The sequence below is a fragment of the Pelmatolapia mariae genome, linkage group LG4 (genome assembly GCF_036321145.2).
Source record: "Pelmatolapia mariae isolate MD_Pm_ZW linkage group LG4, Pm_UMD_F_2, whole genome shotgun sequence".
Classification (NCBI taxonomy): domain Eukaryota; kingdom Metazoa; phylum Chordata; class Actinopteri; order Cichliformes; family Cichlidae; genus Pelmatolapia; species Pelmatolapia mariae.
Genome location: NC_086230.1, coordinates 35642733 through 35663323, shown reverse-complemented (window position 1 = coordinate 35663323; position 20591 = coordinate 35642733). Strand labels below are relative to the sequence as shown.

At 47.4% G+C, this 20591-nt stretch overlaps 2 protein-coding genes across 6 annotated transcripts; one reads left to right on the top strand and one right to left on the bottom strand.

The window, feature by feature from the left end:
- Window positions 1–388: 388 nt before the first annotated feature.
- On the bottom strand, window positions 389–15273 carry wipf2b (WAS/WASL interacting protein family, member 2b). Of its 4 annotated transcripts, XM_063472590.1 has the most exons (9): window positions 15106–15273; window positions 13874–13970; window positions 13484–13781; window positions 8919–8948; window positions 8588–8713; window positions 7695–8351; window positions 3591–3806; window positions 3277–3378; window positions 389–3029 (listed from the first exon to the last, which is right to left on the bottom strand). In XM_063472590.1, the coding sequence occupies exons 2-9, from the start codon at window positions 13937–13939 to the stop codon at window positions 2989–2991; spliced, it is 1536 nt and encodes a 511-aa protein (XP_063328660.1). In that variant the 5' UTR covers window positions 13940–13970; window positions 15106–15273; the 3' UTR covers window positions 389–2988. The 4 variants fall into 4 exon arrangements, with proteins under 4 accessions (XP_063328660.1, XP_063328657.1, XP_063328658.1 ...); XM_063472587.1 differs by lacking the exon at window positions 8919–8948; XM_063472588.1 differs by lacking the exon at window positions 8919–8948 and having other exon boundaries at window positions 3729–3806.
- Window positions 8652–19621, top strand: si:dkey-225f5.4 (uncharacterized). 2 transcript variants are annotated; one of them, XM_063472593.1, is made up of 10 exons: window positions 8652–8848; window positions 16036–16167; window positions 16412–16505; window positions 17424–17547; window positions 17633–17790; window positions 18141–18283; window positions 18361–18538; window positions 18735–18874; window positions 18956–19118; window positions 19423–19621. In XM_063472593.1, exons 2-10 carry the CDS (start codon window positions 16151–16153, stop codon window positions 19486–19488), a joined length of 1083 nt encoding a protein of 360 aa, XP_063328663.1. In that variant the 5' UTR covers window positions 8652–8848; window positions 16036–16150; the 3' UTR covers window positions 19489–19621. The 2 variants fall into 2 exon arrangements, with proteins under 2 accessions (XP_063328663.1, XP_063328661.1); XM_063472591.1 differs by having other exon boundaries at window positions 18361–18550.
- Window positions 19622–20591: the final 970 nt, after the last annotated feature.

Below are 20591 nucleotides of genomic sequence, written 5' to 3'. Positions count from 1 at the left end.
CGGAAAAATAAAGTCCGCCCCCTAGTGATTGAAAGCAGAAATGCCAAAAAGAAAATATATTTTTATTTTTTAAACTCTAAATGTAAACTCAGTCTCCACATAAATATCAAATAATATAATTACTGAATTAATGTTCTCCGTTTTTTCTAAATGTTATTTTTTCCTCTTCAAATTGCTGAACTCCCCACGTTGTGTTTGTGTGATTAAATGAATATCTCAAACTCCATTTCATGTTTTGACTGCTGCTAAAAAATGTGATTTTTGAGCTACTTAACGTTTGATTTTATTTACAAAGCTCCATGTTTCATGTAATTTCTTCACACCATCAGATTTTATAACAGAGCCATAGAAATATTATTGTGTGAGGAGATAAGAGAGGACACAGAGAGTCGCTGAGGAGTTTATTGAGAGCAGAGGAGCATGCTGTTAAACTGGGACTGAAGCTTCAGCCTCAGTAGAGCTGCAGGACAGCCCGACACTATCGTCACTATGGTTACCGTCACTACCGCCACCCTGCAGCACACGGGTTGCTTTGTTACAGCTTTTAGTAGTTTTTTACAGAGTCTAACTGTGTGTAAGGCAGAACAGACCAGGCATGGGGCAGGAGGCTCTGCTGCAGTTCAAAATGCATCATCAAAGAACACAAAATCAGACAGTTTGCTATAAAATGGAACGAAGCGTGCAGACTGAGCCGCACTCTGCTGCTGCAGGACCGCAAGCGAAGGTCCAGAAAAGAAGAGTCGAAATCTGCTCTGACCGCAAACACCTCAAACCTGAGCACCACATCAGATTCAGTCTCAAATCGCTCATGGGTCACGTGACCAGGATTCAGGACGCGACGGGAAGAAGGCTTCATGTGAAAAACAAAACGAGTCATCAAACATGAACGTACGTTCAAAAATATTGAAACAGTCACAAGAAACTGGAAACATGAGTGTGACACGGACACGTTAGAGAAAACGAGGTAAATAAAAACATCCTGATTTTACACGTTACAGTTTCTCTTTTTCAGCTTTATCAAAGAAACGTAATCAATCTGACTTCATTTCCAGAAATGTCCTCATTTTCTCTGAATGTCATTTTATTATTTTAATCAACTCGAGCATTAAGTCAAAATTATTTTCAGAGCTTTTTTAAATTAAATGTTTTATCACGTTAACCATTAAAGCATTTCTACTGACAAATTATTCCAAGAACTTTCATTAGTATCATCATTACTCGTGTGACTCTTCATCAGGACTTCTCGACTTCGTCGCTCTCAGATTATTTTACATCGTCAGCTTCCTGATTTGAACCTCAAACAAAACTCAAGATTCAGCTCCTGAAATCAGAGCGAGTGTCAACTCACACCTGCGCGCTCTGCATCATGGGTAATTATTTAACACTGCATGTTAAAAAAAGAAATGATGTGCTCTCTCTCTCACGCACACACAGCTCAGATAAAGACAACATGCACCAGGTTTAGTCTGTAGTTAGAGGGAAGAAAAAAGGGAGGAAGTCCTCGCTGCAGGTGGGAGACTTCCAGTCTGTCTGTGATGGTTTGTTCCATCACCCCCCACACAGTCCACCAACATGGTATAACCTGCTGATGACCTGCAGCAGGAGTCAGCTGATCCCAGATGAGTTACTCCCACTTGGCACTTAAAGACCCGCCCGCTCACGGACCAGCTCCAGTCTCGGTAAGAGGTCAATGACATCACCACGGCAGGTGACGATGACGAAGCAGTTACGCTGCCATCGTGTCTACTCACACAGGAAGTGAGTTCAGTTCAGGTCCCGATCCAGCTTCCTACAGGAAACATGAGTTGAAGCCTGCCTCGTTAAAGGAGCGACTCAATGTTTCGTCATCGTCTCGGGGACACGACGAGTCTCCTGTCAATCAGCTCCTTGTAGAAGGTTTCCTAAAACGCCGAGCGGCTCCTTTAAGCTCAGTCACTGAGTGACTTTGTTCTTGTGTCCTGCGTCTGTGCAGACGTCTGTGAAAACAAAAAGTGCCGGTGCAAAACTAAAAACATGAAAACGGTGCAGAGAGGAGGCTCAGCGCCTCCCGAGCTTCACATTTATCTCAGAGGACTCGTGCACGGATGTACTGGCCCTTTAAATCAGGCTCCTCAGTGCTTCCTCCCGCCATCTCTCTGCGACTCGTCAGTCTGTCCCTCTGTCAGACCTCTCTCAGCCAATCAGCTGTGAGCGTAGATGAGGCAGCGATGGAGAAGGCGAGGATGACGAAGCCGGAACGCCGCAGACTTCAGACAGGATGATGGATGTAAGGTGTGTGTGTGTGTGTCTCTGTGTGTGTGTCTGTGTGCCTCTGTGTGTGTGTGTGTGTCTCTGTGTGTGTGTCTCTGTGTGCCTCTGTGTGTGTGTGTGTGTCTCTGTGTGTGTGTCTCTGTGTCTGTGTGCCTCTGTGTGTGTGTGTATGTGCCTCTGTGTGTGTGTGTCTCTGTGTCTGTGCGTGTGTGCCTCTGTGTGTGTCTGTCTGTGTCTCTGTGTGTGTCTGTCTGTGTCTCTGTGTGTGTGTCTGTGTCTCTGTGTGTGTGTCTCTGTGTGTGTCTCTGTGTCTCTGTGTGTGTGTGTCTCTGTGTGTGTGTGTGTGTGTCTCTGTGTGTGTGTGTGTGTGTCTCTGTGTGTGTGTCTGTGTCTCTGTATGTGTGTCTGTGTCTCTGTGTGTGTCTGTCTGTGTGTGTCTCTGTGTGTGTGTCTGTCTGTGTCTCTGTGTGTGTGTCTGTCTGTGTCTCTGTGTGTGTGTGTCTGTGTCTCTGTGTGTGTGTGTCTGTGTGTGTCTCTGTGTGTGTCTCTGTGTGTGTCTGTGTGTCTCTCTGTGTGTGTGTGTCTCTCTGTGTGTGTGTGTGTCTCTCTCTGTGTGTGTGTGTGTGTGTGTCTCTGTGTGTGTGTGTCTCTGTGTGTCTCTGTGTGTGTGTGTGTGTGTGTGTCTCTGTGTGTGTGTCTCTGTGTGTGTGTGTGGTCCAGGTGTGTGATCTTCCTGGTTCACCTCCCGACCGGAGGAAGGGGAGGAGCTCCTCGCATCACTGAAACAAACAAAAACATGTTTGTTAAACTTCTGCGCTCCCTCTGTGTCTGCTCGGATTCTTTGTTTGTAATAATCATAACAATAATAATAAATAAATAAATAAATGAATGAATAATAAAATGTGACGGATCCACTGAACCTCTTTCTGTTTCAGCAGAACTCGTCGTCCTAACGTCACTTCCTGTTCTGTGTTATTTTCGTGAAAAAACGGACGAATGAAAACAAAGACGTGCACGAGGTCGTACCTCTGTTGGCCTTGCTCGGGTAGATCTTGGTGAAGTGTCTGTACTCGTCCGGAGGAGGGAAGTCGTCCAGAGGATGGAACGAGTACTTGGACTCAAAATCATCTGCAGGAGGACGACACAGAGTCAGGAAACAGCTCAGAGTGTGATACAAACAGCTGCGTGTGCGTTTACACGGCAAGCTTTACAAATAAAAGGAGAAGAGGGGAGAGACAGGAGGACGACACAGCAGCGAGGAGACGAACTCAGATCTAATCAGATCATCACAGAGAGAATCAGCAGCAGCTTCATCGACCGCCTGCTGGAGACGGACTCACCCGCAAACGAGCGAGGGACGGAGGAGGAGTGCCCGTTTCGGAGAGGAGGGGGAGGCGGGGGAGGAGCGGCCGGGGTGCGGGTGGGCGGGGGAGGAGGTTTTCCTCGGGTCGGGGGATCGGAAGAGAGGGAGGGGCTACCATGTGTCCTGTAAGGAGGGGGAGGCGGGGCTTCTCTGCCACCAGCCCTCAAGGACGTCTGGACCGGAACCGGAGGAGCTGAGGAGAGATCGACACAGGTTACTGTACTTCTGAAAACTGTGTAACAATCAAAAATAATTTGTTAAAATTTTTATGAAGTTACAACAATTTCATAATAAGTTTTAAAAGAAAAAAACGAAACCAAAGGTAATCTGAATATTTTCAGAACAAGTACGATTAAATAAATTCCATCACGTGACGTCCAGAGATGACGTTGAACATGATTTGAACTCCCCTGAGGGTGAAAACCTCAGAATCACTTCTTTTATTCCAGTATTTCCACCTTAAACCCGTCTCTGCATCTAATTTAAACCCTGAGTGTCCACAGCTCGTGTGCTCAGATCACAGTAGAGCCACAGCGTCGCCTTCAACCAGAGGCTCTTCGGTCAGAGCCGGTCTACCTGCTCCATGACTGAAGAGCAGACACACCCACTTCGTCACGCACTCACTGTTGTAATTACACATCAGCGAGGAGCTCACAGCCGGAGCGAGCAAGCAGACTTTTACTAAGTAAAGCAGCTGAACGGTGTAGTACATGACTTAGTAATTGACCAACAAATCGATTTCCTCTGCCTTACAGAAACCTGGTTGCAGCAGGATGATTATGTTAGTTTAAATGAATCAACACCCCCGAGTCATTCTAACTACCAGAAACCTCGAAGCACAGGCCGAGGGGGCGGTGTGGCAGCAATTTTTCACACCAGCCTATTAATCAACCAAAGACCCAGACAGACTTTTAATTCATTTGAAAGCCTGATGCTTAGCCTCGTCCTCCCCAGCTGTAAAACTCAGAAACCAGTCTTACTTGTTATCATCTATCGTCCACCTGGGCCTTACACAGAGTTTCTCTCTGATTTCTCAGACTTTTTATCTGATTTAGTGCTCAGCTCAGATAAAATAATTATTGTGGGTGATTTTAACATCCATGTAGATGCTAAAAATGACAGCCTCAACATGGCATTTAATCTGTTATTAGACTCAATTGGCTTCTGTCAAAATGTAAAAGAACCCACCCACCACTTTAATCACACTCTAGATCTTGTTTTAACATACAGTGGCTTGCAAAAGTATTCGGCCCCCTGGAACTTTTCCACATTTTGTCACATTACAGCCACAAACATGAATCAATTTTATTGGAATTCCACATGAAAGACCAATACAAAGTGGTCTACACGTGAGAAGTGGAACGAAAATCATACATGATTCCAAACATTTTTTACAAATAAATAACTGCAAAGTGGGGTGTGCGTAATTATTCAGCCCCCTGAGTCAATACTTTGTAGAACCACCTTTTGCTGCAATTCCAGCTGCCAGTCTTTTAGGGTATGTCTCTACCAGCTTTGCACATCTACAGACTGAAATCCTTGCCCATTCTTCTTTGCAAAACAGCTCCAGCTCAGTCAGATTAGATGGACAGCGTTTGTGAACAGCAGTTTTCAGATCTTGCCACAGATTCTCGATTGGATTTAGACACCGGACAGGTCAGGGATAAAGTTATTGAGAAATTTAAAGCAGGCTTAGGCTACAAAAAGATTTCCCAAGCCTTGAACATCCCACGGAGCACTGTTCAAGCGATCATTCAGAAATGGAAGGAGTATGGCACAACTGTAAACCTACCAAGACAAGGCCGTCCACCTAAACTCACAGGCCGAACAAGGAGAGCGCTGATCAGAAATGCAGCCAAGAGGTCCATGGTGACTCTGGACGAGCTGCAGAGATCTACAGCTCAGGTGGGGGAATCTGTCCATAGGACAACTATTAGTCGTGCACTGCACAAAGTTGGCCTTTATGGAAGAGTGGCAAGAAGAAAGCCATTGTTAACAGAAAACCATAAGAAGTCCCGTTTGCAGTTTGCCACAAGCCATGTGGGGGACACAGCAAACATGTGGAAGAAGGTGCTCTGGTCAGATGAGACCAAAATGGAACTTTTTGGCCAAAATGCAAAACGCTATGTGTGGTGGAAAACTAACACTGCACATCACTCTGAACACACCATCCCCACTGTCAAATATGGTGGTGGCAGCATCATGCTCTGGGGGTGCTTCTCTTCAGCAGGGACAGGGAAGCTGGTCAGAGTTGATGGGAAGATGGATGGAGCCAAATACAGGGCAATCTTGGAAGAAAACCTCTTGGAGTCTGCAAAAGACTTGAGACTGGGGCGGAGGTTCACCTTCCAGCAGGACAACGACCCTAAACATAAAGCCAGGGCCACAATGGAATGGTTTAAAACAAAACATATCCACGTGTTAGAATGGCCCAGTCAAAGTCCAGATCTAACTCCAATCGAGAATCTGTGGCAAGATCTGAAAACTGCCGTTCACAAACGCTGTCCATCTAATCTGACTGAGCTGGAGCTGTTTTGCAAAGGAGAATGGGCAAAAGGATTTCAGTCTCTAGATGTGCAAAGCTGGTAGAGACATACCCTAAAAGACTGGCAGCTGTAATTGCAGCAAAAGGTGGTTCTACAAAGTATTGACTCAGGGGGCTGAATAATTACGCACACCCCACTTTGTAGTTATTTATTTGTAAAAAATGTTTGGAATCATGTATGATTTTCGTTCCACTTCTCACGTGTACACCACTTTGTATTGGTCTTTCACGTGGAATTCCAATAAAATTGATTCATGTTTGTGGCTGTAATGTGACAAAATGTGGAAAAGTTCCAGGGGGCCGAATACTTTTGCAAGCCACTGTATGGCATAGAAACTGAACATTTAACAGTGTTTCCTGAAAACCCTCTGCTGTCTGATCATTTCCTGATAACATTTACATTTACAATGATTGATTACACAGCAGTGGAGAGTAGACTTTATCACAGTAGATGTCTTTCTGAAAGCGCTGTAACTAAGTTTAAGAATATAATCCACCCACTGTTATCATCTTCAATGCCCTGTACCAACACAGAGCAGAGCAGCTATCTGAACGCTACTCCAACAGAAGTCGATTATCTTGTTAATAATTTTACCTCCTCACTACGTACGACTCTGGATACTGTAGCTCCTGTGAAAACTAAGGCCTCAAATCAGAAGTACCTGACTCCGTGGTATAATTCTCAAACACGTAGCCTAAAGCAGATAACTCGTAAGCTGGAGAGGAAATGGCGTGTCACAAATTTAGAGGATCATCATTTAGCCTGGAGAAATAAAAAAATAAAAAGCATCTCTAGACCCAGCTGTCTTAGCTAATTATAGGCCAATCTCCAACCTTCCTTTCATATCAAAAATCCTTGAAAGAGTAGTTGTCAAACAGCTAACAGATCATCTGCAGAGGAATGGCTTATTTGAAGAGTTTCAGTCAGGTTTCAGAGCTCATCACAGCACAGAAACAGCTTTAGTGAAGGTTACAAATGATCTTCTTATGGCCTCTGACAGTGGACTCATCTCTGTGCTTGTCCTGCTAGACCTCAGTGCAGCGTTCGATACTGTCGACCATAATATCCTGTTAGAGTGATTAGAACATGCTGTAGGTATTACAGGTACTGCACTGCAGTGGTTTGTATCATATCTATCTAATAGACTCTAATATGTTCATGTAAATGGAGAGTCCTCTTCACACACTGAGGTTAATTATGGAGTTCCACAGGGTTCAGTGCTAGGACCAATTCTGTTTACATTATACATGCTTCCCTTAGGCAGCATCATTAGAAGACATAGCATACATTTACACTGCTATGCAGATGACACCCAGCTCTATCTGTCCATGAAGCCAGATAACACACACCAATTAGTTAAACTGCAGGAATGGCTACAGAACGCAAAAATTATTATTTTCAATAAAATTTTTTTTATTAAAATATTTGTTAAAGCGTTCATGAAAATAAAATGAACATTTGCTCTTAAATTTCCCATAATGCACCCGGAGCACTATGTCTTACTGCCTGTGTAACTTAATGACATCACCTCTCACCTGCTCCTCTACCTGGCGGCTCTCTAACAGGGGGCGGTGGCCTGTTGGCACCCTGCTGGGAGGGTGTAGGTGAAGCTGGAGGAGGTGGAGGGGCAGGGCCTCTGGAAGGGGTGTGGCCCCCTGGTGAGGGGGCGGGCCTCTTGTTGCTGAGTGAGTTGTGGCGCTGTGGCAGCTCGGGTGCTGCCTCTCCACCGCCACCAGCTGGGCCGTTAGTGATGCGGTATGGTGGAGGGGGCGGGGCCAGAGAGGAGGAGGACACGGGGTTTCCTCCCGAGGTAGGAGGGCGCCTGCTGTTGCTAGGAGATGGTGGGGGTTTGGAGGGCAGTGGAGGGGTGTTGTTGGGGGTGGGGGGAAGGGGCTTCTCTCTGTTGTAAGCGGAGGTGGGAGGGGAGGGGGCGTTACCTCTGCGACATAAGGGAGGGGGTGGAGGAGGGGCAGAGGAAGAGTGCTTCATGCCGGTGGAGGGGGATGAGGCTGTAGAGGAGGGGGAGGAGGGGGAAGGGGATGAAGACAGGTTGGGGAGGGAAGGACGCGGCGTGCGAGATGTCTCCATGGGTGATGATGCCTGAGGGGAGGGGCTCTCTGCATCATCATGGCGATGGCTGGGAGGGCGGGGCGCAGCAGCCCGAGTGGAGGGAGAGCGACCGACGGCGCCATCTATGGAAAATATGGCAAGGTAAGTTTACAAACATCTAAAACTTTATTAACACCCGTTTGTTTTTATTTGTAAATAAAAATAAAAATAAACAATAAAAATAAAAAATATCATTAAAATTTTAAAAATTTAAGAGAAGATTTTTTATAAAACAAACACAAAAAAAAATATGAAAACAAATAAAAACGATCTGAAATTGAAAAAATACAAAGTGACAAAGTAGCAAATGACCTCTCACCTCCGACTGGCCTCAGTTTGGGAACTCCGCCTGTGAACAGGCCTCCGATTGGTGCAGCAGAACCAGATGGACTGCCTGCTCCGCTCCCATTGGCTCCTGCAGCTGCTGCTCCACCTCCTTTCGGCTCTGAGAACCACAACCATCGGACAGATGAGTGAGGGCTCCGTCTCCTGAGGGTGTGACATCACTGCTTTACACCGACACCACAGCTACGACACTGACGTGACGATGGGATGGATTAGTGTGCAAGGTTGGATGCAGGTGAGGTCAAGAGACTGCCACAGGTGAGATGAGGTGAGATGAAGTGAGACTTTAAGTTTAAGTGTTTTACGCTCCCACGCAGCTCCGATGACATCATCGCCAGCACAACAAACAGTCGAAAACACATCGATTATAACCTATTACATCACAGTGACATCATCAGGGCTGCATCAGTCAGGAACAAACTGGAGACATTTTATCCGTCAGGTAGGGCGAAAGAGGAAGGAGTCACATCACCACCATCAGACCAGACGTCATGACGACTGAAAACATGGAATAATCAGTCTGGGATTTGCTACAGGAAGTAGATGTAAAGTTGGTCTGAAGTGTGGCCACGCCCACCCGTGAGATAAAATGTCTGTTTATTTCACCTTTACCTGAAGGCCCATTCTGCTTCTAAAGTTAGCACCGCCCCTTTTCCATACTCATGAAGCCAGTGGGTTAACGAGGCGATGTTAGAACAATTAATTCACCTCCAATCCTGCAGTTCCTCTACCGTCCAGTAGAGGCAGCAGTGAGTCACAAGCTGTGTCCCAAAACGTCGGCTGCATCCTCCGGAGGCCACATTTGAAGGCCGATTACGTCACAGCCAGGCGACGAAGGCTGTCCCAATTCGTCGACTCCTTCAAATGCGGCCGACAAATGCGTCCTTCATTTCCCCGAATTTGAAGGATGGGTCGGGTGTGTCCTTCGTGGCCCACCATATCCCAGAATTCATAGCGCGGCCCAGCCAAATTTCAGCTGCCAACAATGGCGGCCGCTACTAAGTTTTAAAATTAGTCTTATTAATCTTTCTGGGTCACAAAATAAACTTTTAACATATTTTCAGGCGAGAAAGTAGCTGTGTAAATTACAAATATCTGCTTGGTTTATCAAGACATCACATATCTGCAAAAATGTGCCGACGTTTTCGGAGACGTCTGTTACCCACCAGCTCGATAGCAAGCCGGGGGGTTCAATGGTCACTCCAGCCGGCGAGAGCAGCAGACTCCCGGCTTCATCGTTTTTAGATCCCCGCTCTTTCGCTACTCAGGTTAAACATGATATATAAGTCACTCGGATAACTTAAATATGTTATTGTTTGCCTTTTTTCGGTGTTTTATTTGTTCCGGAGTAAATCGGTTTGGCTGAGATCAAAGTTATTAGATTGTTAGATTAAATAAAACTTTATTAATCCATCGGGTGGGTTCCTCCGGGATTTTCACACAGCTGAATAAACGTTAAACAGAAAACTGATTAAACAGAAGTGTGAGACGGTCGAGAATTTACGCCAGTGTCCTGTTATATTTTAGATAGCAAGGAGCAGACGGCCGAGTTTATTAAACTCCACCGAGACAGCGGTGACGCTAATCTGAAGGCTAGACCGTCCCATTTCACAGCCTCGCACTTCCGGCCTTCTCAGTCTTCTAAGGACCCGGCCCACGTAGACCGCGAAGGCCGGGTCCTCCGAAGGATGCAGCCGACGTTTTGGGACACAGCTAGAGTTTGCATTGTTAGGGGCGGGGCCTGAGTGTTAACCTCTCAGACACTGAAAGGAAAGCCCACTGACTTCAAAGCGAGGAAACAGGAAGTGGAAATGCTAACTTGAGTTGTAGCTGGTCTGAGCACACGGGTACAGGAAGCAGAGCAACCCTTCAGCAGTGAAAGCAGCAGGATGACCGAGCTGTGCAGCCCTCGGCAGGCTTCATGCTGTAGAGGAAGGTCAGAGGTGTCTGCCGCCCACTTGTCCCGCTGCAGGTTAGCAAGGCGTGTCTGCGTACGAGCTAAAAGCTAACTGATCCCGCTGCACGCTCTCAGTTTCACTCCTGAAACATCCACCCGCCGTGGACACGTTCTGGGTTTCTACTTTACAGTCGAGACAAAATTTCTTTGCACACAGCTGTTGTTATAAAAATGTTCTGGAGAGGTTTCAGTCTGGTTTTAAAGCTCTGTCCAAGGGTTTTCCCTCATAGTGGTTCAGGACTTTCTCTGTGAGCTTTGGCTATTTCACGTCTTCTTCAGTTCCCCTTACTTGTGGTGTTCCTCAGGGTTCCATATTGGGGCCAATTTACTCTCTATTTATATGCTGCCTCTAGCTAACTTTCATATAATGAATATAACACTTGATTCCATTGATACGCCGATGACACACAGACTGATGAGAAGCTGCTCTGCTCCAGTAGAAGCCTTCATCAGTGTCTCGGTGAAGTTGAGGCCTGGATGGCCTCCAACGTCCTAAACGTTTCGTAGCAATCCCAGCACTTTAACTCTCACCTGTAGTCTTGAGCCTTTTATTAAGTCGCACGTTAAAAATTTGGTGGTTATATTTGAAAATAATTTCACCTTTAAAAAACAAATTAGCTCAGTTGTTTTACAAACTGAGGCCTTTATCCAAGGTGAGATCATTTTTATCTTTTAAAACTTTGAACAGGCGATTCACGCTTTTATTACATCCCACCTGGACAGTTGTAGCTCCTCATATGTTGCAGTTAGTCGGACCTGCCTTGTAAGACTGCAGTCGGTCCAGAATGCTGCAGCTCGTCTTCTGACACAAACTAAAAGACGTGAACATATTTCCCCGATGCTCGCCGTCTTCACTGGCTCCCTGTTCACGTCAGAATTAATTTTAAAATTGTACTGTAGACTTACAAAGCCCTGAACGGACAGGCTCCTGGGTGTTTATCGGACCTCTTGCAGCCTTATGCACCCTCTGGATCTCTTAGATCAAAGGATCTTTTGCTTTTAGCCGTACCCAGTTCGAGGCTGGTTCACAGAGGCGATCGAACGTTTGTGGTCGTGGCGCCTTAACTGTGGAATAATCTCCCCCCACACATCAGACAGGCTCCGACTGTCAATCTATGGTATTCACTGCCTTTTTAATACACTATGAGAGTTATTTGGTATTTCTGTTCAGCACTTTGGTCAACGTTGCTGTTGGAGTTAAATGTGCTACATAAATAACAACGACAATGATCCTGCTGATCGGTGTGTGATAGGGCGGCTTTCAGTCGCCCGACAGAGTCTATGCAGGAAACGGCGAGCGCGGCTTTCAATCTGCTTGTAAACATTCCTGTTCTGCAAACCAGCATCAGGCCAGGACATCAGCTCCACCGACAGGTGAGCGCTCAGCCGTGTCGCGTACGTGCGGTCGCAAGTGCGTCGATGGTTTGGGATGAAACTGTGGGTGGCGTGGACGGCAGACATTTACAGAGCAGGAACACACACAGCAAAGCAGAAAGCATCATCAGGTCATCAGCAGCTGTGCAGGAAGCTGCAGCATCTGTTTCAACAGCCGCTCCGTCACCTGCCCACCGAGCCCGCACGCCACCGCCATGGTGCAACTTTAACCTGAAGTCTGAACTCGGCGGAGAAAGGAAGAGAAGTTAGAGCAGAGACATGACGGAGGTTCAGGGTGAAGCCGACACAGACAGAACGGATCAGATGAGGAGAAACAGGAAAAGGTGGAACAGAAACAAACAGGAAGTCAGAGCCGGAGGGGACACGGCGTGTGTGTGTGGAGGTCAACTGTGAGCCTGATGACAGGCAGAGGAGTCACGGCCACTTTCAGAGCCGCCCGTCAAACAGACGACGAGCCGTCTACAGACGGAGGAGCAGCAGCAGAGCGATCGCTCCTCCAGTCTTTCAGCTCATGCAGTGACGTCTGTTTCAGCCTGCTTCTACAAACTGACCGAGCGTGCGTCAGAGGCTGCTGACGGCCGTCTCTGCCTGTACAGCTGAAGCTGTTCACACCTCGCCGCCACCGAGGGTACGCAGAAGAAGAGTCGAAGCTCTGACACTCTCTCCAATCCCAACACTGATACCAGGTCAGATTAATCACCTGCGTCCTCGCTGTGACGTCACACTGACGACGAGAATGTTTCTGGACCAGTGTGTGACAGCTCCAGGAGGAACGGGGTTTCCTGCACAGGCTGGATCTTCAGGGGTGACCGCATATCAGCCCGAAGGACCCGGGTCACATTTAAACGCCGTCTGTGCGGCCAAGCGGCTGCTCCTGCTGGCCAGCAGCAGAAACACAAGCAGGTTCGATGAATTACCTGCGTGTTACCTGCCTGCGCTCACTTCCTTTTTAAACTCTGCTGAGTGTTTGTCCTGAAACATGTTTAAACTTTATTTTGGTAACTTTGGAAAACAGATCCCAGAACAGGAGTCTGTGGTTTTAATGCGCAGGTTCTGAACTAAAGTGCTAGCACTAACAAGTCACACACGCGTGGCCCACGCCATGTTTACATACATCAGAGGCTGAAGCGTGAGCTCGTGACCGGGGCCGTATCAGGACCCCGTGCCCCCCACAGGTTTAGTTATTCATCAGGATGAGTGTGAGGCGTGCTCCGCTGTGCAGGCAAGTTTAGGTCAGCTCTGATCTGACTGCGTCTGCTGGTCACATGGTTATGAGCGATCAGCTGATTTCAGACGCAGGAATCTAAAGGAAGCGCTCCGTAGCTGAGCTTAGCACCCCGAGGACCCCTTCGGGGGGTAAACCTTCAGCTGATCTGCTGACCATCAGGTCAGCTGACCTCAGCGGGTCTGGCCCCGTCTGCCCCTCTCCCTCGGTGGACAGGAAACACGGCGGCTGTTTCAGGCTACGCTCGGCCTCCTGCACGCTGACTCCAGTACCAGAGAAGATGGCGTTCTTACTCTCCAGCGACAGCGTGGGGCTCTTATCTCCGACCGTCTTCTTCTGCTCCTCAGACGGCGCCCCCTGCTGTTTGGGCAGGCTCTGCTGCTGGTGTAGGTACTGGTATAAGCGAATGTATGGGTGCTCTGTGGGGGTTGTTTGGCTCTTTGGTGTCTGAGTCTTACTGTCGAGCAGCGGGGCGCTGCGGTCGTTTACCACCGCCACCTTCTTCAGCTTGGCGCCTTTGCAGATGTCCGACAGCAGAGCGCCACGACCTTTGGCCTCCTCCTTGCTCAGCTTCGGGGGGCTGGTATTGGCCTTTTGAGAGATGGAAGTGGAGTTAAATAACCAGACTGTGACATGCTGCGAGTCTTCTCGGGCTCACAGGTTATGAATGAGAGAAAGCTCACCTGGCTGAAGGTGGGGGGAGGCGGGGGTCCCCCAGGTGGAGGAGGAGGTGGAGGAGGGATGGGCATCCTGCAGCTGATACAACACACACCTGATCACCTGAAACACAGACACACAATCCGATCATTACCTTCCTGATGATGCTGTTCTTCTTTGGCTACGTTCACACTGCAGCTCTTAATGATCAAATCCGATTTTTTTGTCTGCTTGTTCACACTACAAATAAAATGTGACAGCAAACGCGCTCTAGTGTGAACCCTCAAAGCGGCCCGCATGCGCAAAAGAAGACGTCACACACGACGCGCTCTGTTTAGACCCAGAGCAAACAGGATTGTTTGACTGTTTCGGACTTTACGTTTCCCAATTTTGCTTTAAGTTATAAAGTTATTGTGTTATTTACATATGGTCTAATAATTATCCTTATCGCTGTTTTTAGAGAGGAGCGGTGCTTCAAAGGATAGTTGCAGATTTTTCTCAGAATCTGCAGATTATACAGTACAAATAAAATGTTCACGTTTCTCCAACGTTGTCTTCCCAACAGTTTCACTGGATGGCCAGGAAGCGTTCACGATGTCTTCTTCAGCGCTGATAATTGGCGTCTGTCTTGTGTCAGTGACGTAAAAGATGGATTTAATGCGACATGACCATCAAACAGCAGTCGCTTTCTAAAACATCAGATATATATCGGATTCAGTACCACATACCAAAGTGACCCAGATCGGACTTGTGCCGTTCACCCTGTCATAGCATGATCGGATATGGGTCGCATAGGGTCAAAAAAGTTGGATTTGATGCGCTTTCGCCTGCAGTGTGAACGAAGCCATAGTGTCAGAGGTGAGCGGCTGCTCCTGTGATGGAGGCCTGAACCCTGACGGTGCAGTCTGGATTCACCTGGTGGCTTAAACCAGTTTTCTGTTGGTCAAACCTGAACTATTGAACAGCTTCTCAACTCTGCCTCCACTGGACCCCACCAGCCCGGGTCCGGTGGCGGGGGGGTTGGCTCCGGACTAACCGGCCTTGTCTCTCTAGGATGCTGGGCTAACGGTCCATCCTCCTCACCGCGCTCCCCTCCAGCTGTTTGCACAGTGACCAACATCTATCCGTGCAATCCTCCCCCCGCAGAGGCTGATCAGTATGCGGAGTTAGCTCCATCGCGAGCCCAATCTGCTAGCTCAGCGTTAGCATGCGCGTTAGCTTTGCGCACATTCGGACAGGTGAGGTGAATAAACGGTACCTGTGAGCGTCACTGCCTCTCTGTGGCCTAGCTCATGCTTTTCTCGGTTCGCTGGCTGCTTTCTCACTCCCGGAGTCTCCGCCGTGAGGACCGTTACTCCGCCGTTAGCCTCAGCTCTGCAGAGATTTCTTTATTTTTCTCTACAAGAACACGTGACCTGCTGCTGCACCTGCGCATGCTCACTGCGCCAAATAACGGCATTCTGGCATTCTTATTACACAATTACAAGTTTAAACCCATTTCCCTTTAATAAAGACAAATGAGCGCATTTATAAGATTATTGTTATTTTATTTCCGTAAATTTTCCTTTTTTTCCCTTTTTTTTTAAAAAAAAATCTGATGTTCAGATGTTCACTGGGAGTAAGCAGGATGGAAATGAGTCCATTGGGGGTTCAGACCATCTCAGAGGGGCTGAGATGGTCTGAGCATGTGCAGAGGAGGGAGGGTGAAGGATGAAGCTGGAGCTGCCAGGCAGGAGAAGAAGAGGACCTCAGAGGACATGGACATGCAGAGGGTTAGAGAAGAAGAAGGAGAAGGCAGAGATTCATTTTGATCTCTTTTAACATGAAGTTCTCGAAATCAAATGTTGTCATAATCACGAGCGTTCAATCAGAATATTATGAGTTTATAATATCAAATAAAATGTATATCAAGTAAATTTTTAAAGAATCTCAAAAACAGCAATCATTTTCTCTATTCATAAAACACATTTAAATTTCTTTTTAAATTCTTTCAGTTAAAGACTCTTGACCCTTTTGTAAAAATGTAAAAGTTTAAATGTAATACACCAGTTTGTACACTCTGTCCTCACTCGACTCCATGTTTTACCTGAATGACCTGACGTGGCTCCTCCTCTGCATCAGGATTATTTAAACCTGAAAAAATACGTTTTTAATGTTTAAAGTTTTTTATTTCATGGGTGCTTTTCAGATTTCACCGCTGAGTGTCGCTGTCTTCAACACGATGATTGGCTTAACTGCCTGCAGCGTCACTGTCAGAGAGCCAATCAGCTCCCGGGTGGGAGCGCGGATATTTGAAAACAGAGATGGCGGCGGTGCGAGCGTAAGTCTGAAAATATTTCATATTTTCTGATCAATCTCATCAATAAATGTTTGTTTCCACTCCAGAAACCTTTTCACACGTGAACCGTGGGTCACGCGACGGTTTTCTGCCTCGCGTGATGAAATAAAACATTGAAAATCTGAAGTTTATCGGCTGTTAGCAGCTGAAGCTAACGGTCTGCGTCACCGAGGGTTCAGTATTGACGTTTGTTTGTTTGTTTGTTTGTTTGTTTGTTTGCTGTCAGCGTGCTTCGGCGTTGTGATCCGGCCCTGCTGGAGCCCCGCGGAGAACCGGAGCCGGACTGCGACCAGGCGGCGCGGATGGTGCTCTTCCTTACGGTCTGTGGCAGAAAATAGTCCGCCTACACCTCACAACACATCAGAGTCCTCGCGAAACGCACAAAACCCTGACCTCTGACCCCCACTTAGGGAATAGTTAAACCGTAAACAAGTCAGATGAAATGGAGAGCAGGCCCTGAGTTGGCTCAGTCACAAGTTTTAAAGTTTCTCACCTGAGTGAGGCCAGCCTGTCAGAGCGGACTTCAATCAGTGTTTATACCAGAGACACCACGCAGCTGATACTCACACACGCAGTTACTGAGCAGTTCCCTCTGTGTGTGTGTGTAACACGTCACCGTGCTACAGCCATCCCTGCAACGTTAGAATAAAGTAGAGGAGGTGTTTATTGTCATTGTTCAGAAACGGTGAAGATCTGTTCAGCAGCTCCAGGCTGACAGCAGAAACAGACTCGGGTCTGATGAAAATCACCACAAATACATGAAGTCCAGCTACGAGGCTGAGAAACGTCAATAACGGAGGGACGCTGGCGAAAGGCTTTGCTTTGTCTGTCCTCATTAAAAATGGCTGCCATGTTACATGACTCACAGGCAGCAGTCTGGAGCGTGTCAGAGGTTCAGTGAGCTTCAGTCAGTCTTCTTCCTCATGCTCAGGATCCAGATGTTTTGGTGTGTTTAATAAAGTCCACAGTGCTAACAGAACACACACACACACACACACTGTGAGTGTTTGTTTATGGAATATGTTTCGTATACCTGTGCTCCTGGGTATGAATCCTCCTCAGACCTGAACACTGAGCCCCGTCAGTGTGTCACCCTCATGTTTCTATGATGTTGTTTTATTGTTTATTTTAAGTTGGCTCTAATTTCTGTGTGACATCATCTCTTTTATGTTGTATTTACTACAATCAGCTGACAGATCAAAACAGTTCCCTGAAATCGTCCTGTCACGTGTGTTCAGGACCGCCGTCGCATGCAGAAGGTTCTGTGGCGTCAGCTGTTTGTCCTCGACTCCATGATGTCACTGCTGGAAGGACTGGAGTCTGCCCAGCAACTGATGGCACAGTCCTGCCCCCCCCAACCAGGTACACACACACACACACACACTGTGGTGCTGTCTCACCTGGAAAGAACACAAAGAAAGTGACTTACTGTGTGTGTGTGTGTCAGAGGGCGGGGCTCGGGGCAGGTGGAAGGCCCTGAAGGTGGAGAGCAGGTCAGGGGTGGAGGAGACCGAGGCGCTGCTCAGATCTCTGCAGGACAGAATCCAACAGATCCACGACAGACGACACACACTCACACAGCTGGCTCAGCATCTGCATAGCAAGGTCACGCTCACACACACACACACACACAGACACTTGATTTCATATCTTAGTGGGGGCATCTAATTGACATAATGCTTTTCCTTTTTACCATAGCCTAACTGTAACTCTGACACTAAAACCATATTTTGAGCCTCAAAATGTCTTCAATCTTCCACAAGTATAGTCACATTCCAGTTTTGGTCCTCAGAAAGACATCTAAACATGGTATCCACACACACACACACACACAGAGGTTAAAGTCAGTCACTAAGAGTCGAGGAGGTGAAACATCAGGTAATCTTGCTTTTCTTTGTCGCCTCATCCTCTCCTCTCCTTGTCTCCTCCTGCCCTTGTCTCCTTGTTCCCTGCAGAGGCAGCATAGTGAGCAGCTGGAGTCGTCTCTGCTGAACGCCCAGAATGCTTTGCAGTCATGTGACCTTCAGCTGGCCCAGTTGAGGGCGGAGTCAGAGGTGACGCTCGGTCACCTGATTGAGTGGCAGCGACTTAGAGACGAGTGAGTGCCACAAAGTCACATGACTCTATTGAAGCCCTTGTGATTGGTCGCTAACCTGACTTCCTGTCACCTGGCAGGCTGCAGGTGCACGTCAGCGCCACGCAGGACGTCATGCAGATCAACCTGCTCGCCTTCAACCAATCAGAGCTTTGTGTGGAGCTCAGGCCACACCCCTCTTCTGACTTGTTGTCCAATGAACTGGAGCCGCTGAGGCTGTCAGTCACCTGGAGCCATGACGACCGCTTCAGACTGCAGGTGAGGACACAGGTGTGTGTGATGTCAGGTTTCCTCCGACACTCAGAACTGTTAGTCCATCAATAATCAATACTCATTAAAACTGATTGGATATCACAGATGCGAGGGGCGTGTCTTACAAACTGTAGATCAATCGATCAGTGAGTATGTGTAGCCGAACTTCAAATGGAGCGTGATGAAGGTGTCTGATCCTCAGGTGAGCGAGGGGACGGCGGGCCTCGCGGAGGACAGCCTGACGGGCCGACGGGTGGAGCTGAGTGCCGCCCTGCTGGAGGTGATGCGGTGTTATGTTGGGCAGGCCGAGCTGTTGTCTGAGATCCAGAGCCTGCGGTCCAGGTGAAGCGCTGACCAATTATTGAATTGACGTGGGCGGGGCCTCTTTCCCACGTCGGCGTTTAATCACCATCTGTCTTTCAGCTTCGCTATTGACTGGCGCCCCGCCCAGCGCCTCCTCGTCTACCTGAAGACGGCATCGCTGGTGTGTCACCTGGAGGTGGAGGAGGGATACCCGCGCGCGGGGCGGGCGCGCCTGCTGTCCGTTCGGCGGGACGGGCAACATGTGGACACATCTGGGCTGAAGGTAACAGGAAGCTCTGTTTTCACAGTCTGTGCTTTATTCTTGTTTTTAGGTGAAATTATCGAGTTTCAGGTTTGTTAGTACGCGAGGCTTGGAGTCAGGGGAAGTAAAGAATGCTTGAGTCGCTGTGGTTACCCTGCACAGGTGGGCCGTGACAGGCGTCCCACTTTACTCCACCTCCCAAAGACCGCCTCAACGATTCATCTCAGTGGTTTTGATTTAACCTCGTGTGTTCTTGCTCCAGCTGCAGCGTCTCACACGAACGCGTGTGTGTGTGTGTGTGTGTGTGTGTGTGTGTGTGTCTAAGCCTCCCAGCGGTGAGCTGCGTCTGACCGAGTGGTTGGTGTTTCTCTACAGCAGTCCTCTCCTCTGAACGACGTCTTCCTCCTGTACCGTTTCCTGTCTTCTCTCACACGTCCACCAGGGGTCGCTCTCTCACCTGCACATGTGTTACCTGCCCTGAAGTGTTTTTGTCTGTAATCACATGACATGAAAATAAACCTCTGCCTGCAGGACAAACTGGGTCTGTGAAACATGAAGTTTGTCTCTGATAAATAAAGAAGTTTATAGAATTTACAGAAGCATCAGTTTCACACAGAGGAAGCAGAAACTTCATCTTTAAACTAATAAAAGCATCGTCTTGATGCGTTCTCAATCACCCAGGAAAGTAAATCTCCAAAAGTTGATTCTGTTCATCTGGACGTAGCGTTTTGTGGGAGAAACGTTTCGTCACTCATCCAGGTGACGTCCAGATGAACAGCATCAACTTTTGAAGGTAATAAAAGCATCCATCAGTCACAGCTGAGCCAGGTGTTCAGGTAACAAAGGGACTCATTTATGCACTCTAACAAAGTTTTGTAATTTAATGCAGTCAGTTATAAAAGAATAAGAAAAAATGTACTGAAAATAAAAACGTATAAAGAAAATATTTAGGGAATAATGAAACTGTCAGTAAATATGTCAAATTAAAGGAATATTTACGAGAAAAAATAAACCAATTATTGAAGGATTTTAATCAATAAAAGCATGTTTGCAGAGTAAAACCATTTTCATTTTTAATAAAAAGGCTGTTTTTAAAAGCCCATTTCTGCCTCTAATCCAGTTAGAGGGCGACTGTTGGAGCTGGGTCTGTTTTTAAATGTAAACTTAAAAAAACGATGTTTGAAAACATTTCATGAACTTCTTTCATTTATAATCCAGCAGAAAAAAATATTCATTCAATTCTTTAGCTGAAGCTTTTATTTTGTAAAGCTGCCACCGGGAGTTGCTGGCCGTTTATCAATGCCCAAGTACGCGAGTACGTACTGGCGTGCTCGGTGAGTACGTACTCGCCGAGAACGCACGGGAGTACGTACCCGCCGAGAACGCGAGCACGGACTCGTGGGCTGTTTCTCAATTCTCAAGTACCCGAGCACGGACTCATGATTTGTACCAGCGTACGTGATGATGTCACAGGTCCGGAGTTTTTACTGCCGT